Raw genomic sequence first — 15,571 nt, 5'->3', positions numbered from 1 at the left:
AACTTTGCAATACACAGAATTTCCACAGTCACTTTACTTAAACACATGCTATAATTCAGAATGATGCACGCACTTCACTTACGGTCACTACCGCTCACTTGACTCAATTATCTGTCTCTATATCTCTCTATCTGCAATTATTTATGCCGTCACTTCTTCTCCGCTTTATTTTCCAGGCTTATATATACAAAGATAGAGGGTGTCTGGCAAACACTCGAGCCTTCATGATCCTTCTAGAAAATCATCATGTGTTACCAGAGTCACGTGACTTCTGCTGTCATAACAATATAGTCCATCCATATAAGAGACTTTAAGTGGACGCATGTAGTGGAAAGGTGAAATCAGCTATTTTTTTCATAAATTTCAAACATTTTAAACCCTCTAAACACACCTGAGTACAGTTACAAACGAGTTATAATATCATTTACAGTCATTACCAAGGTAACAGCAAAGTAAAAGTAAAAAAGGAGAGACGGAAAAAGTTATTATATATATCCATTATAAGTTATTATTGTAAGCTATATTTTCAATACTTTAATTTATATTTTTTGCTAGAGAGAGTGTGATTGTGTTATGATGATGTAATGATCTAGAAATTTTGTGTAGTAAGTAGAAAACGAGTGTGATACAGATATGAGAGTTAGTGAAGTGGTTAATGATTTATTTAGTTCAGTGCCAATTAAGTAGTTAAAAGTTACTGCATCTGTAATCCAGTTAAATTTTGACTATCATACTTACAACAAGATGTAGTGTGTAATAAACGTTATTCACTTACTGAAGAATTAAATTAATTGGTTTTCATCACCCGATAAGAAATTCACATTATTTTTAGCAAGTAATTTAAAACAACCTGCCAAATTATAAAACACTGCTGTCAGAAGTAGGATTACTTTGAAGAAAATAAAATAGAACTTTGACTATACTACAACTTTCAATATGACAACATAGGCACAAAGCAAGATTGAGAATTTGCTAGAGATAATAAAATAATGGAATGAAATACAGACAGAATGAGACAGGAAATTTGAAAAATAAAACAAAAAATTGAAAGAGAACAAGAAAAAATAGATAGAAAATTGAAAGAAAGGCTAAGAAGAAAGAGAAAGGAGTTTAAAAAAGGGATAACATTCAAAGAAGAACTGAGAACAAAAATAAGTATAATTGAAGACAAGACTAATGAAGGTATTGGAGATGTACAAAAGAATTACAACAAGATTGTAGAACAAAGACATCAACAAGTACAGAAACATTATAATAGCAAAATCAATGAGGTTAAAAGAATGCCAGTAAAAGAATAAAACACTTCAAAAATGAATTGGTAAATACAAAGATCAAACCAACCACACCTTTTTCTGTATGTACTTGCTTTTTTAAATTTTGCGCAAAACTACAAGATGGCTATCTGCACTAGCCATCCCTAATTTAGCAATGTAAGACTAGAGGGAAGGCAGCTAGTCATCACCACCCACCACCAGCTCTTGGGCTACTTCTTTACCAACGAATAGTAGGATTGACCGTCACATTATAACACCCCCACGGCTGAAAGGGCGAGCATATTTGGTGGGACGGGGATTCGAACCCGCGACCCCGGGCCCTCTATGTAAAGACTTTGTAATGTGACGTTCAGTGTCATAATTGGGAAGGTACTATTTAAAAATACAGTGCTCCGGTTATTTTCATTAATGTTATTGAGAGAATGTTTAGCTTTTGACCTTGAAATATTTAGCAGATAGTGAATTGTCAAAGAGAATAACGAGAAGTACAATATATTTCAATTAGATCAAATTGTAATATTCATGAGTGTAAGATATTACCACTAGTAAATTAAGTTCACAGGAAAAGGATTAGATAGTATAACAAATATAAACTGTTTTTATTTTATTGTGATAGAATACTTTCATTCATATGGAATAAAATATTTTTAATAGGCAACATGTGAATGTAAGTTGTAAGTGTATTCGTGAAGGGGGAAGCTGAAACTAATACCCATATCGTGAAACATTGTAAAACACATTAAAAGCTAGTACTAGACTTGTAACTGAATAGAGTCACTGAGAAAAGACAATGTAAGTGTTAGTGGACTAGCATTCAAAAGTAAGGGATAACATCGCTTAACCAAAATCACTGCATACGTGTAGGAACCAGTCGCAGTTTCGACTTCATTTTTTTCCTACAGGAACTGAGATCTATCTATGTGATAATCAGATTGTAAACCGCGTATCATCTGTGGTCCAGCCGGGTGACAGAGGGCTGCATGGTTAAAAATATTAGTCAGTTGAAGACACGATGAAGCCTTGGAATCACGAAGTTCTCAAGAACTATGGGGTTTATTTTGTATGGGCAATATAGGATGTGAGTATACATTAAACTGTAGAAATGTTGTTTGACCAGTATATCAAGCTATAGGTAATAGTTATAACCAAACGGTTGTGATCCTTCTTATCCTACACACTTGGCTGAGCTTTGGTCAACTGGCCTTCACCAGACTTTCATTACTTATGATCGAGTCTTGACCACTTTCGTTCTTTTTTTCTTTCTGAAATATCCCAACTTTTTTTCTTCTAACAGAGTAATGGACATTTGATGACCAACATGTCTAGAATGCTTAAAACTTCCCTTTTAATGTGGGCATTGACTATGCTGTTAAACCTCGAACTTCGGGATTTGGCCTTACGTTCACTATATCTGAGCCCATGGGCAAAGTTGCATTGCTGGCCAACACATTGGACATGGTAGAGCTCACTGCATCTGTTATCAGGTTGGGTCTGTGGTCTCCAGGAGCCATGCAACCCCACCAGCAGAAATAGGTCCCAAAGAAGCTAAAGCAGTAGATATGCTGATTATCGAACAACCATACAGTACAGAAAGGAAGTATAAATAAAAAACCAACACATTCATAAAATTAGCCGAAGTTATAACTACCAAACAGTAACTATTGAGCAAAACCAGTACATACACTGAAAAATTACACAAAAACAAAATAATAATCAAACTCTAAATGCAAATTTAAACTAAAGTAACTTAGATAATAAAAGAATTATAAAAATCTAACTTAACAAATACTGAGCAGAGAGGACATGAAAGACCTAAATTATTGTGTGAGGAAATTAGGTCAATCCACACAAGCTAACGTAAACTCGTTAAACATGGGTATACCTACTGGGAATGAGGAATACACACTGGAAAACTTACCACAGATCTCCTACGAAAAAAAAACAATACCTAACCCACAAGATTACATGGAGATGCAGTAACAGGTGGAAGGTGCCGTAAAAAGAAATTTCCACTCAGTAGCAATATCCTTCCTCACAAAAAATCGTAACACTAAAGAAGGAATTGTCAGCTGAACATAAGACACAAACTCCCCACAAAATAAAGCCTGTACTTCCCCACCAATCATACATCGTCGATTGTCACCGGAATTTCATCATCCGCCATATTAAATCTCGAATTCATATGAACAAATAGGAAGTTGGCAAAACAGAAATATTTCTAAAACAAACGAGTAGAAACAACGAAAACTAAACACAAGAAGTTGAAACTGATATAAACTTGTGATCAAACAAAATCTAAATTTTCTAGTCACATGGAGAGAGAATGAACGTCTACATACTAGAATGCCAATCGAGAAAAGTGAGGATTGTTCTAGAATAGTAGAAGGAGCTAGCTGTGTAAGTATACTGAAATGGCATAAAACTGATGGGGTATGAAGACTGGTATGCTGTAGGTTGTACAATTTTGGGAAGAAAATTCCAGCCTTTGCCTACTTAGTGATATACATATCATATCTAGAAATTTAATTGTTAGTTTTACTGCAAATATGCAATAAAAAACAAGTTTACAGATTGATACCATCTTATTGTGAAATACTTATTTTGTTTTTTACGTTCAAAGTTACACAATGAACTATTTGTGCTGTGTGGGTATAAAAATGCCAATTTCTAAGTCCATAAGCTTACCACAGAGGAGTTATTTAGCAATACTATTTAAGTAACACTAAACAACATAGCTTTTAAATTTGACAGTACCTATACTGAAATGAATTAAAACATTAATCTGTTCTTTCAATTTCAAACTAAAAAAGCAGCTATCTTAAAAAAGTATTCCTCATTGTAAATTCTCCTTCAAAATAAACTCATAATAAACACACTATAATTATTAATTGTTTTTGTTTTACAGTCAGTGTCATACCCAATACTACTCAAAAACCATTTTTTGAAAGGCCAGTTACACCACACTTTAGTGTTCACTTTATGAACTAACAGTAAAGTGATACAATGTCCAACATACTTATTTCATTCTAAATATTACCATATCCAGCAAAAGTATATTCATTCAAGTTTACATAATGTTAATAAAATGAATACTAAGACTCAAAGCAACATGAACATGATTGAACATGATGGAACATATATCAAACTCACATTACTGCAAAAAGAAAATATCAATTTTATTCTTTCACTTGAAAGTTTAGAGCAGTCAGGCTACATGGATACATCTTTACGCAACATAAATTGAAGTCAACCAAATTTGATACGTTTTTCACAATAAACAAACTATACAATTTGATTGATAGAAGTTATAAATATCTAAAGTAAATACTTACAGGATATTTATTTGATTAATGATCAGATTTAAAAAAAATGTATGTTCAGTTTCATACATGTGGCAATAAGGAAAGTATTAGATCTTTAGATCTTGAGAACGACATAAAGTTGTTTTATAATGGTGCTCGTTATTTTAAATAAAGATGAGGCCAAAAATAGTCATTAAAAAAACACGTTTTATTTCAGGCAAATATTTCGATTTCATCATTTGTTAGAGATTTTTTTTTATGAGTACGAAGGTTTTTAGAATATACAAGTATCAGGTTTTCAGAAAATTTTCACGTACTTTGTCTACTCCAAAATAAATAAAAACATAGTCCATAAAAACTAACTAGTTCCTAAACTTCTTTTCACAACAGAGAAATGTAGACCAAACCTTTCCATTATGTGTTAAAAGACAACAATGTAAGGCAATTATCCAAGGCAACGTACATGTTGCATGCATCAAAAGTAACGCAATACACAGGACTATTGGTTCCACGCCCCACATAAAACATCTGAAACAAAAGCTTGTGTTTAAAAAAAGTTCCAAGGTACTATATACATTAATATATATTTCTTTGATAGTACATACTAACAAGGATTTGAACTACTTTACAGCATGCATATAATCAACTGTAAGCTGCAGCTTCAAAAAGAACTGGCCTTAAATTATCAAAAAATAGTTACCCAATCACACAGCATTTCAAAAAATAGCTACCCAATCACACATCATTGTAACTCAACACTATGACAGAAAAACTAGTAAGTAAAGTTTTGTTCTTGTAACAGTTAAAATTGAACATATCTACAATCAACATAGTTTCTGATAGTAGTCTAGAGGTGGGCCTATTTTACTGGATTTCTTCTAAAACATACATAATTCATCACACTCTTATAATTCTTATGTAATGTCTTTATGTGCCTTGGTCATTTGGCTAGCTTTCATGGTAAAACTCAATAAACCTTATGTGTGAGATTGCCAGTGTATGTTACATGCCTAGCTGAAATGTATGGAGGCTACTTACTTGACTATACAAGCAAAAATCATTCAAATAGCTGAAGTTTCACTCCATCAGATACACTGTGCATTAAATAGAGTAACACACAATACAGCAAACACAGTGATAAGTAGTTTTATAAAGAAAATATCATTATAAATCACAGTTGGCTAAAAATTCATATTCATTTAGGTGTTCTAGAGGTTATAAAAATAGAATATGACAACTGTAAGATGAAAAGAAGTATTTTTATTGTTAGCATGAAAATTATAATTTTCCATCACTGAAAATGTATTTCTGATAAGTACTTACCTCCTCTCACACAAATAGCTGTTCTTGTTCAGTGCTGCCCTCTGTATACAAAAAACTTTTTTTACGCATGCCACAAACCTTTTTTTCTCCTCTCCATTGGAATTTACCCATTTATTCAATGCATCTCTCATGCAAATCATCATGCAACATCTCTGTACCAATAAGAGTGCAACATACTCTCATTACGCATGTGACTCGCTCTGTTCAATTCTACTTATCTGTCACTTAGATTTTTGGCAGAAAGTGGAAGTACCGGTTTTCAGTGGGAAGGAAGGGTGGGAAGCGTGAGGTGAGGTAAGTACCTATCGGAAATACATTTTCAGTATAGGAAAATTATAACTTCCGATATGGTAGATTACCTCCACTCACATAAATAGCTAGAATACCGCACTAAATAGGTGGAGGGATCAGTGCGAGGGAAAGAAAGAAAGAAACATCCTTTGAAAGCATCCAAAGGACACTCCCTAAAATGAGATAGTCAAATTTTATGATCTGATGATGGAGACCACACCACATCTGAACTAGGTATACTCTTTGACCATCATAGAAAAATGTCACATATATGGATGGAAAACAGAGGAGCACATCCAACTGCGAGAGAACTATGGATGGAAAGTGATCTGAACCATGCAATATTTATGAAACTCAATCTCAAAAATAATAAAAGTTGGTAAAATAAAAAAGATGTGCTCTTAGGTGTAGAGTGGCTAGGGCATAGCAGACCCTACACGGCAAGTCAACTATATCCAAAATGCTTGCCCCTGGGAATCATACCATCGGTAAGTCAACTACAATCCAAAACCTAGGCCACCAGGAACCGAAAAGTTCATGAGACTGGAAGGAATCTAGTATCCCTCGACTCCTGAACGAGGCACATGTGAATATGATAAATTAATAGATCAATCTGGGAAGCCGACATCTGGTATCAAAAAGATGTCTACATAACGTAAACCATCTCCCTAAAATTTGAAATTGACAAGAACCACCTAAGTGCATTAACATCCTTGTAATAAGAAACATCGAGGGATAGTGAAAGGGAAAAAATCATAACAATCCACAATTACCTCCACCATTACCCCATAACATTGATGAAGTATAAATGAGGGAGGAATATAGAGATCTGAAATACATGTGTGAGGACTGATGTTTATTGGTTCTACTCTAAATCCAAAACCCTGCCACTGGGAACCGACATCCAATCAAAGGGGTGAACTGCAATTTTTACATCTCATTCCCATTTGTTTTTATGTTTCATATTGGAGGATATCATGTCATCTACACCAGCAGAACACCACTGCCCTACTCTCAACTGAATGGTTTTATAATCATTTCTATATTTTATTGGTATTTCATTAACCCATTTAGGAGGATGTCTCCATGGTCCACCACCCCAACAGCTTGGTACTGGAAAGTGGCAAGAACTCTCAAACTCCACTAGAAGAAAATGGGGGATAAAACACAGTGGAGAGTCCAGAGGAATGAAAAAACCTGTGACACTGTAATGGGTGACCACAAAAACACTGTTTTTTAAAAGCAGACCATACCAATGTATACAATACAAGGCATGGCAGGGATGAGCAGCTATCCCCTTCTGCTTTACCCATGTAGTCCATGAGTGGCTTATAAAGAAACTATATTGCGAGGATAAACCTACAAGCAATTTTGTGAAACACCACATCTCTGCAGTGTGCACTGCGTGGCCATGGAATTATAATATGCAAGTTGTCATGGCTTGGCAGTGCAGATTTGAATAGTTAAAGAATACCTGGTCAGGCACCACTTGCCACAGAGCGAGATACAAACAATGAGTAATAATAATATAAAGGGAAATAAAATCCCTGAGAAGAAAATAAAGAATAATAAAAGATAACTTACTCTGTCAAAGTCTCACTGAAGTCTGAAGAATGACTACAGGCTGATGACAATAGTCCAAAGAGGAAGAAACCGTGATCCCATGCAAATAGTGAGAGACAAACATATTAGTAGTAATCCACATGCCCAATTGAATAATTTCCTCCAATGGATGATGAAGATGAGACACCAGAGAAAAGGTAAGGTGTCAATTTTGATGAGAAGACACCTGGAACAATTTACAGGAGGAAGACAATAAAGAGGAATAAGCTACTCGAATCAAAAGCTGAACCCAACTGGTGAGGGTGGAAGGAGAAAGATCACGAACAGAGGATGGTTGCCAAGAAATAGAGGTGGGAACGAGCACCACGGAAGAAAGCCACGCGGGCAATATAACAACGTAGAGCGTGTACAGAAAATAGGATAAAGGTGGGAAATGGAAGGAAGGAAAATCGTCGTAAAAAAGAAGTTACTTCCCTATCTGCCAAATTTTGGGGAGGAAAGAATAATCTGAAGAGTATATGTATGATGATAAAGAGTACATGAAACATCGATGGCAAATAAATCAGATTTATGACATCCACAGGCTAAGAAATGAAGGAACTAAGTCTTGAAGGAAAAGTGAATCAAGGAGCACGTGGAAAGTGGTATGAACAGAGGCAAAGTGAGGCAGTGAAGGACCACATTAACATCCCAGTTTAGAAGGGTATCCACTATGGAGGATGACGAATCTGGAAGGAAAGCATCAATAGGGAAAGCATAAGAAAAGTAATTATCCTATGGCATTGGGGATAACGGAAGGTTCTAGGACAAGGCAGCCAAATAACCTGAGATCGAGGAGACAAAAGGCCCCTCAATCAAAAAGCCAAGTAAGAAAATCTACAACACGAAAAACAGTGCATTGATCAGCAGAAAATGTTCCATTTATGATGATACATTTCCATGGAGGAAGGGCAAATGAAGCTACTTGTCAGGACAAGCCAAATCTCCATCCCAAGGCCCGATAAAAACCAGGTGTGAAGACAGAGGACATGAAGGGCTGCATGAAGCACTGATGACCAGGGTTGACAGAGCAAAAGGTAATGGAAGGGTAAGTTGGAGCTGGAGAAGCTGTGGAAACCATGGCTTAGCTGTCAGTGAGAAGCAATCAGAAGAACTTGACATGGAGTGGTATGGGTGATGGAAATTACCAGTGAAGAAGTTGATTGGGAATATAAATATATAGGTATTTGTTGGTCCAATCCTGACTGAAAGCATCAACAGCTAGAGCAAGAAGATGAGGAACTGGAGGTCAAAACAGAGGTAATTTGTGGTTGAGGGACATGGCAAAAGCATCTATGTGAGGAGTACCCCACTGAAGGCAAAGCCAATGGAAAAAAAGAGAATCAAGAAACCACTCCATTGGATAGATTTTGTCTGGATGGGAAAGCCAATCCACAACATGATTGAAAGCACCCAGAACATGACACGCAATGATATGAATATCGTGTGTGTGGGCCCAAAAAAAGATCCAACATTTGAATACAGAGGGATTGAGAACAGGTGCCACCCTGGTGATTGAGATGTTTAACCACTGTAGAATTGTCGTAATGGATCATTACAAGATGATTTCTAGCCAGATGGAGAAAATGAACCAAAGCCCAATGTACAGCAAGAAGCTCCAGGATGTGGATAAGACCTCTCAGTCACAGACCAATACTCCAAAGCTTCCTGTTGATTGACCTATGCCCCCATCCCTGAAGGGACGAGTCTGTGAAAATGTGTAAATCTGGACAAGGACGAGGAAGTGGGACATCTGCTGATGTGCAAGTCTTGTCCAACAACAATTGCAGATTGTCGACTAGGGTACGAGGAAGGGTAATAAGAGCCTGAAAATGATCCCGTGCAAGATTCCACTGGTTGTGAAGAGCTCACTCAAGAACCTGCATATGAGCACGACCAAAGGGGATAAAGACTGCCATGGAACACCACATCCCCAAAAGTGATAGAACGTTGCAAGCTGTAATAGAGGGAGCAGTAAAAACATGGAGAACTGAAAGCTCCATAGAAGGAAGTCGAAGAGGAGAAGGTTGAGCCTGACTGAGATGGGTGTTGAGAAAAACCCAAATGAACAAGATAGTGGGTAGGTTGAAAGAATAACTTTCATTAACCAGCACACCCAAGCTACCTCCTGGAGCAGCTGATGAGTGTGGTGGCCAGGTTCCTGTTTGGAATCAGCTAACATTTGCCAGCTGTCCATATAATGCTGAAAGTGTAACCCAAGAGCATGTATGTGAGGAGCTAACCCTCTGAACACCAGAGGAAAAAAAAAAATGGACCAAAGCAAGCCCAAAGGGCAGTGCACAAAACTGATAAGCCACCCCATGATGAACAAACCAAAGTTATGGTCATGACTGACAAAATATCAGGATATGCAAGTAAGCATTCATGATGTCCACCTTGGTCATCCACAGATCTGGAGAAAAAGCCCACCTACGAGAGAGAAACGATTCCATGGTAAACTCAGAAATTGATTGAGGCAGGACAGATCTATTAGAGCCTGTAGAAAGATGATGAACAGACTTATGGCCTGTTGAGACAAAAGGTCTTGCACCACCGCTGACAGATTCTGGCAGGTAATAGGATCCCAAGGCATAGAGAAGGAAACAGGTACCCAAGACAAAGGAGGAGGGAAGAAATTGGATGACAAGTCCCTCTGATAAAACTCAAATAACTCACTGATCTGTGGTAAAAGATTGCTGAAGGGGATCAAATTCACACAATCGAGCTCCTACCAGACTGGAACCCACTGGGTAGTCACCAGTACTGTTGGTGCCGTGTCAATCTACGTTTAATAAAATGATGAGATGAGGAACTGCTGGAAGGAGGAACAGATAAGGACTGAGAAGGACTAGGACAGGAAACAGGTACAGGGGCTTGTCGTGGTTCCAACTGTGACAAATGAGCTACCAAAGAAGAAAGGGTCAAGTGTTAACACACAGACTGCACATGCGATTCCAAAGTCTCAGTTACATGGATGAAAACATACCGCTAAAGAAAAGGGGCTATACATAAATTCCTTAGATAAGTGGGTGGGAGACAAACCCGGGACAAGGCCATATCACAAACCAGAAGATCCCAACAACAGAGAAACCATGTGTGTAAAGCAAGAGCCAAAGATGACCTACAAGCTAACGTGGATGTAATAAGGGAGAGGCTGTCCCTCAAAAACTCCTCAAGATCTCTGTGTATCATCTCGGAAAGGAGATGGATGGTAAATACCACAGAAGTGAATTAAGGGTAAGAAGAAGGCATGAAAACCGGGCATGGGTTAAATGCACAGGAAAATCAGGCAGAAATGGATAGAACATCACATATCTGAAAAATCATGTCTAAAAATGCCATATTAGGCATAACTGATTCTGGGCATAGGAAGACAGGGCAAAACCTGGTGGTGGAAAAAGGCTATCAAAATCTTTCTTAGACCGAACAGGTTTGACTTCTTCAGGTGGAAGTGGTGCAAGTTCAGGAGAAGGTGGTTGACCCAAATAACGATAAATATCTCAGATAATCGCTGATAAATCCAACGACAGGTCACCCTCACCTGCAGCCTATGAAATAGTGCTTATAGGAGGTATTATAGCCAAAGTGGTAACATGAACCTCAGAATTCTTTTCAGAAATATGAATCAAACTAAAATGTTTGATAGACAAATGCAAGTGTGAGAGAAAAAAAAAACTGGGAAATTAAATCCAAGGAATCTTCTATATGATAAAAAGTACTGAAGAACTCCCACTTTGGAATTGAAACTATTAAATTTACGAGTGCAAAGCACATGAAAAGCACCAAAAGTAAGAAATGTCTGAACACTAGCACTGCAAAACGAGAAGTGATAGTTCAGTAGAATTGAATAGAGGGAGTCACATGAGTCAAGAGAGTAGGTCACTCTTATGGGTGGAGGGTTGTCGCATGATGATTTGCATAAGAAGACGCATTGAAATTAGGGGAGAAAAAAGGCTTTTGGCATGCGTAAAAAATACTTTTTGGATGTAGAGGGCAGCACTAAACCTTTCACTCAAAATGAGTTAGTAAAAGCTTCAGAAATTCAGAGACAAGTCTTAGTAAAAATATTTTATCAAAATATCTGAATTTTTTTTGTAGAATATACTTGCAATGTTTACTTACAGCTTGCCAAATAGTGTAACAACACATAGTAAATACAGAAATATAGTAAACATTAATATGTAAAGCTTCACAGATACAAAGTTGGTCAATTTGACCTAGCCCATCAATAGATGTCTATTTATAAATAACACTACTACATTAAAGAATTTTAACTTACTGTGTGTGTGTGTGTGTGTGTGTGTGTGTGTGTGTGTGTGTGTGTGTGAGATTTTTTATTAAGAGTTAAGAGTGAACAGGTGTCAGGCAAGGACCATTTTATTTTGTATGTTCACAGCCAAAATAATTAGTAATGGAGACTAGTAATAGTTTTTCTCAGGAGAAAGGCTAATTCTAATGTTATGTTCAACACTTTATACTGTTATACACAATAAGTTTTCTAATGTTGTATAAAACAAAAAGAAAAGCATTACTTACAGTTCAGTTTTTGATAGAGAAAAACTGGATCCACAATTTAAGATATATTTTCGATAACAGAGGTATTTTATTTATCTCAAAGGAGACAGAATAAATTTCATACAATTTAAAAGATATTATTTAATGTAAAATTCAATTTGCACTATTCAGTACACAAGATATCACACTGAGTTAACCCCCACATTTCAGGTCTTTTGGTTTGTTTGTTTGTTAAACACACCTCATTAATGGTGAGGTCCAATGTAAAGAACTAGAACAAAAAAAACTGGGTGGAATGATCAGTTTTTAGGTAAATTACTTGAAGAACTAACTTTTGTAAAAAAAACACTAGGCCTAGCTCAGTTATGGTTTCCACCTTCATAGATCATATGACCATATATTTTGCTCATTGTGTTTGCCATTTTTAATGGAAGGATTAGTACTGAAGTACGTACTAAGTACAATAATAAAACTGTAAATTTACAGAAAATTGATATGAAAAGGTTAACAATTGAAACTTTGAAGAAATAAAGGAAATTATGCATCAGAAGAATAAAAACTACTGTTCATTTAAATTCATATTTTTCATCTCAGTGTACGTTGATCATGAATGATAATTGTGTTAAAGTGTTAAAGTAGACAAAATAGTAGTTATAATAAAAAACATTTTCAAAAACAAATTTGACATTCTGCTCTAATGAGCTATGAAAACTGTAAGATGAAAAAAAGTATTTTTTATTTTTAGTAAATTCAGAATTACAATAAACATTAATTACCCAATACAACACTGGTCCAATGGGCTAACCTGTATGCATATGATTAAAGAGATCCATCTGAAATAATATTTTGTGTGGCATTTTTATTGTCAGTTATTTATAAGCTAGAAACATACCTGAACCTGCTTATTCCAACGTTTATCCCAGAGCCGTACAACCCCATGTCGAGACGTTCCGCTAAGAACTGTCATGTTATGGTCAGATGATATGCAGTATACAGCAGAGTCATAGGGATCTTCCCATTCCAAAACACTACAAAATATGGATTACAGAGACCAAATCTTTCACATTAATACACTCTTTGAAAACTAAATTTTTATTACATGACGTTAAAATAATCTTGTGAGAGTTTGTAAACACTTGAGAATTTGAGGTTGGTCAGAGCCTTAGACTCAGCTAAGCTCAAATACAAAAATTAGTCTCAAAATTTTAAGTACACAACTAGAAAATGTGGTCTTTAAACAGAAAGAGAAGTTCTCCAGAGGAATAAAAATATTTTTTAACAATACTTTTCTCCCTATATCTCAAATTGCCCTCTAGGCTGTTGATTTTTAGATTATTTGAGCAACTTGTAACCTTGTGCAAACTTTTGACAATTTTCCAATAAACTTCATTATTTTATGTGCTTTCATGCTGTAAATATTTTTATAACTCTTCCCTTTTTACTAAAGTTAAAAAACACATTGTATACTTTAATATGTACTATAATTAACCATTAAAAAGAAATTTTCTGAAGTTACTTTGAGCACTTAAGTTATCCTACCACAACTCTCTCCAAATCCTAACAACAATTCATTCACATTTTTATTCACAACATTAATGTCAGAGTGAATTGTAATATTACATTCAATGTAATATGAGATATACTAAATATATCTTCCAGTCTTAGTAGCATAAGTACTTTTATTTTAAAAGATACCATATACTCCTCTGAGACAGAGAAACATGAACATTTGTAAGTAATAAATTAACCATATCGCACTGGGCATCCTTTACTAAGCATGTTACGAGGTTTTAGTGACTTATATTCAAAATTAATCTACCTTTTGTTTATGTTATATTAATCAGAATAGCCTTAAACCTTAAATACTATTAAGATATAGATTATTAGCTAAGACTTAAGTTCTTAATTTATAAGGCAATATTTTAAAAAATCCTGTCTTTCCCCTTGTGCGAGACATACAATATTTCCCATTTTTCACCACCCCTCCAATAAGTATAAAATTTAACATAAATACTTACTGTAAAATTGTCATTGCTCAGACAAACCATAATGTTTACAGCCTTCAATTTTGTTTGGTTACAGAGCCATCAAATAGAAAATCAGAACCCTCTTGCCCCACCCACCTGTCACATTCTCTCTTTCAGGATTTGTTAATAGTTCTCTCTTATGTTTAATTATATATTAACTACAACCAATAGAAAGCCAAGGTTTTCCTCTATCAAATGACACATTATATTATGTTGTGTTCTGAATTGAGAATTGTCAATTTCTCTATTAGTACAAGCTTCATTCCCATGGAAAAGATAATGACTAGCTTGGATGATTTTGTAATGGTTCTTGTCGCATAGTTAGAAAGCCAGAAAAATTGTGATAGTTAGGGGAAATTATCTGTCTTTGCCATGTTATTATTCTATGTTCTTTGGTGCATTATTTAATTGAATAAAATTATTTAGTTCATTACTACCATTAGTATAAAAAAAAGTATGGTTAAATGTCGTTGAAAATCAACAGCAAGAAAAAAGAAGATTCAGTTAAATTCTTTATTTCTTGTTTATTCCTTATTGTTATTATAAAAGTAACTAAAACGTAAAAAAAGGGATCTCTTTAGGTTAGGTAAGGTTAGATTAGGTAAAATAAATATTTATAATGTAATATCAAATGTTCCAAGAAGCATGCACGCAAACAGCTCATGGGTAATGTAATTCCGTAGTGTAACACGAGCTCCACATTCTCCAAGTGATTTACAACTTATAATTGGAAGAATAGCAGTCAGACAAAGTTCAAAGGGCAATAAAATAATAAAATTTAATTATAAATAGATGTATACTGTTACGAGTTTAACCCTTTTGCCCCAAGTATCCTTTACTACTCATGACAGAAATTTGAGTGTCTCACATTAAAAATTTTATCAAACTATTTTTTTATGTTAAACCAATTAGTATAGCATAAAATCAGAGCTTATAATCCACATTTTAATAGTATATAAATTTTAAGTTCTTAATTCCATAGAGAAATATTAAAAAATCCTGAATTTCCCCTAGTGCGACACTCGTGACATTTTCTTTGGCATCTTGTCTTCTCTATTTTATCCACCACCCCTTGAAAAAGTAAGAAATTAATTGTAAATTATTCTCTATAGAAAAGCCAATGCTAAAATGCACCATAATTGCAATCTTGTTTGGTTACAGAGCTATAAATAGAAAATCACCATATATATATATATTCGTATTGGTTACAGAGCTATAAATAGAAAAATCAGACCCC

The 15,571-nt window shown here is 35.2% G+C and overlaps 1 protein-coding gene across 1 annotated transcript in view; it reads right to left on the bottom strand.

Moving 5' to 3' along the window:
- Nucleotides 1-4,763: 4,763 nt before the first annotated feature.
- The window catches only part of LOC106473486 (F-box/WD repeat-containing protein 4-like), a 13,193-nt gene continuing 2,385 nt past the window's right edge, over nt 4,764-15,571 (bottom strand). Inside the window, exons 2-3 of the mRNA XM_013934168.2 lie at nt 13,200-13,335; nt 4,764-5,104 (exon numbers count right to left, since the gene is read on the bottom strand). Of these exons, the coding sequence (XP_013789622.1) occupies nt 4,991-5,104; nt 13,200-13,335 (250 nt within the window). The 3' untranslated portion in view covers nt 4,764-4,990. The remainder of the gene's footprint in view (nt 5,105-13,199; nt 13,336-15,571) is intronic.

This window comes from Limulus polyphemus, unplaced genomic scaffold (assembly GCF_000517525.1).
Source record: "Limulus polyphemus unplaced genomic scaffold, Limulus_polyphemus-2.1.2 Scaffold6215, whole genome shotgun sequence".
NCBI classification, from domain to species: Eukaryota; Metazoa; Arthropoda; class Merostomata; order Xiphosura; family Limulidae; genus Limulus; species Limulus polyphemus.
This window is presented reverse-complemented; position numbering and strand designations above follow the sequence as displayed.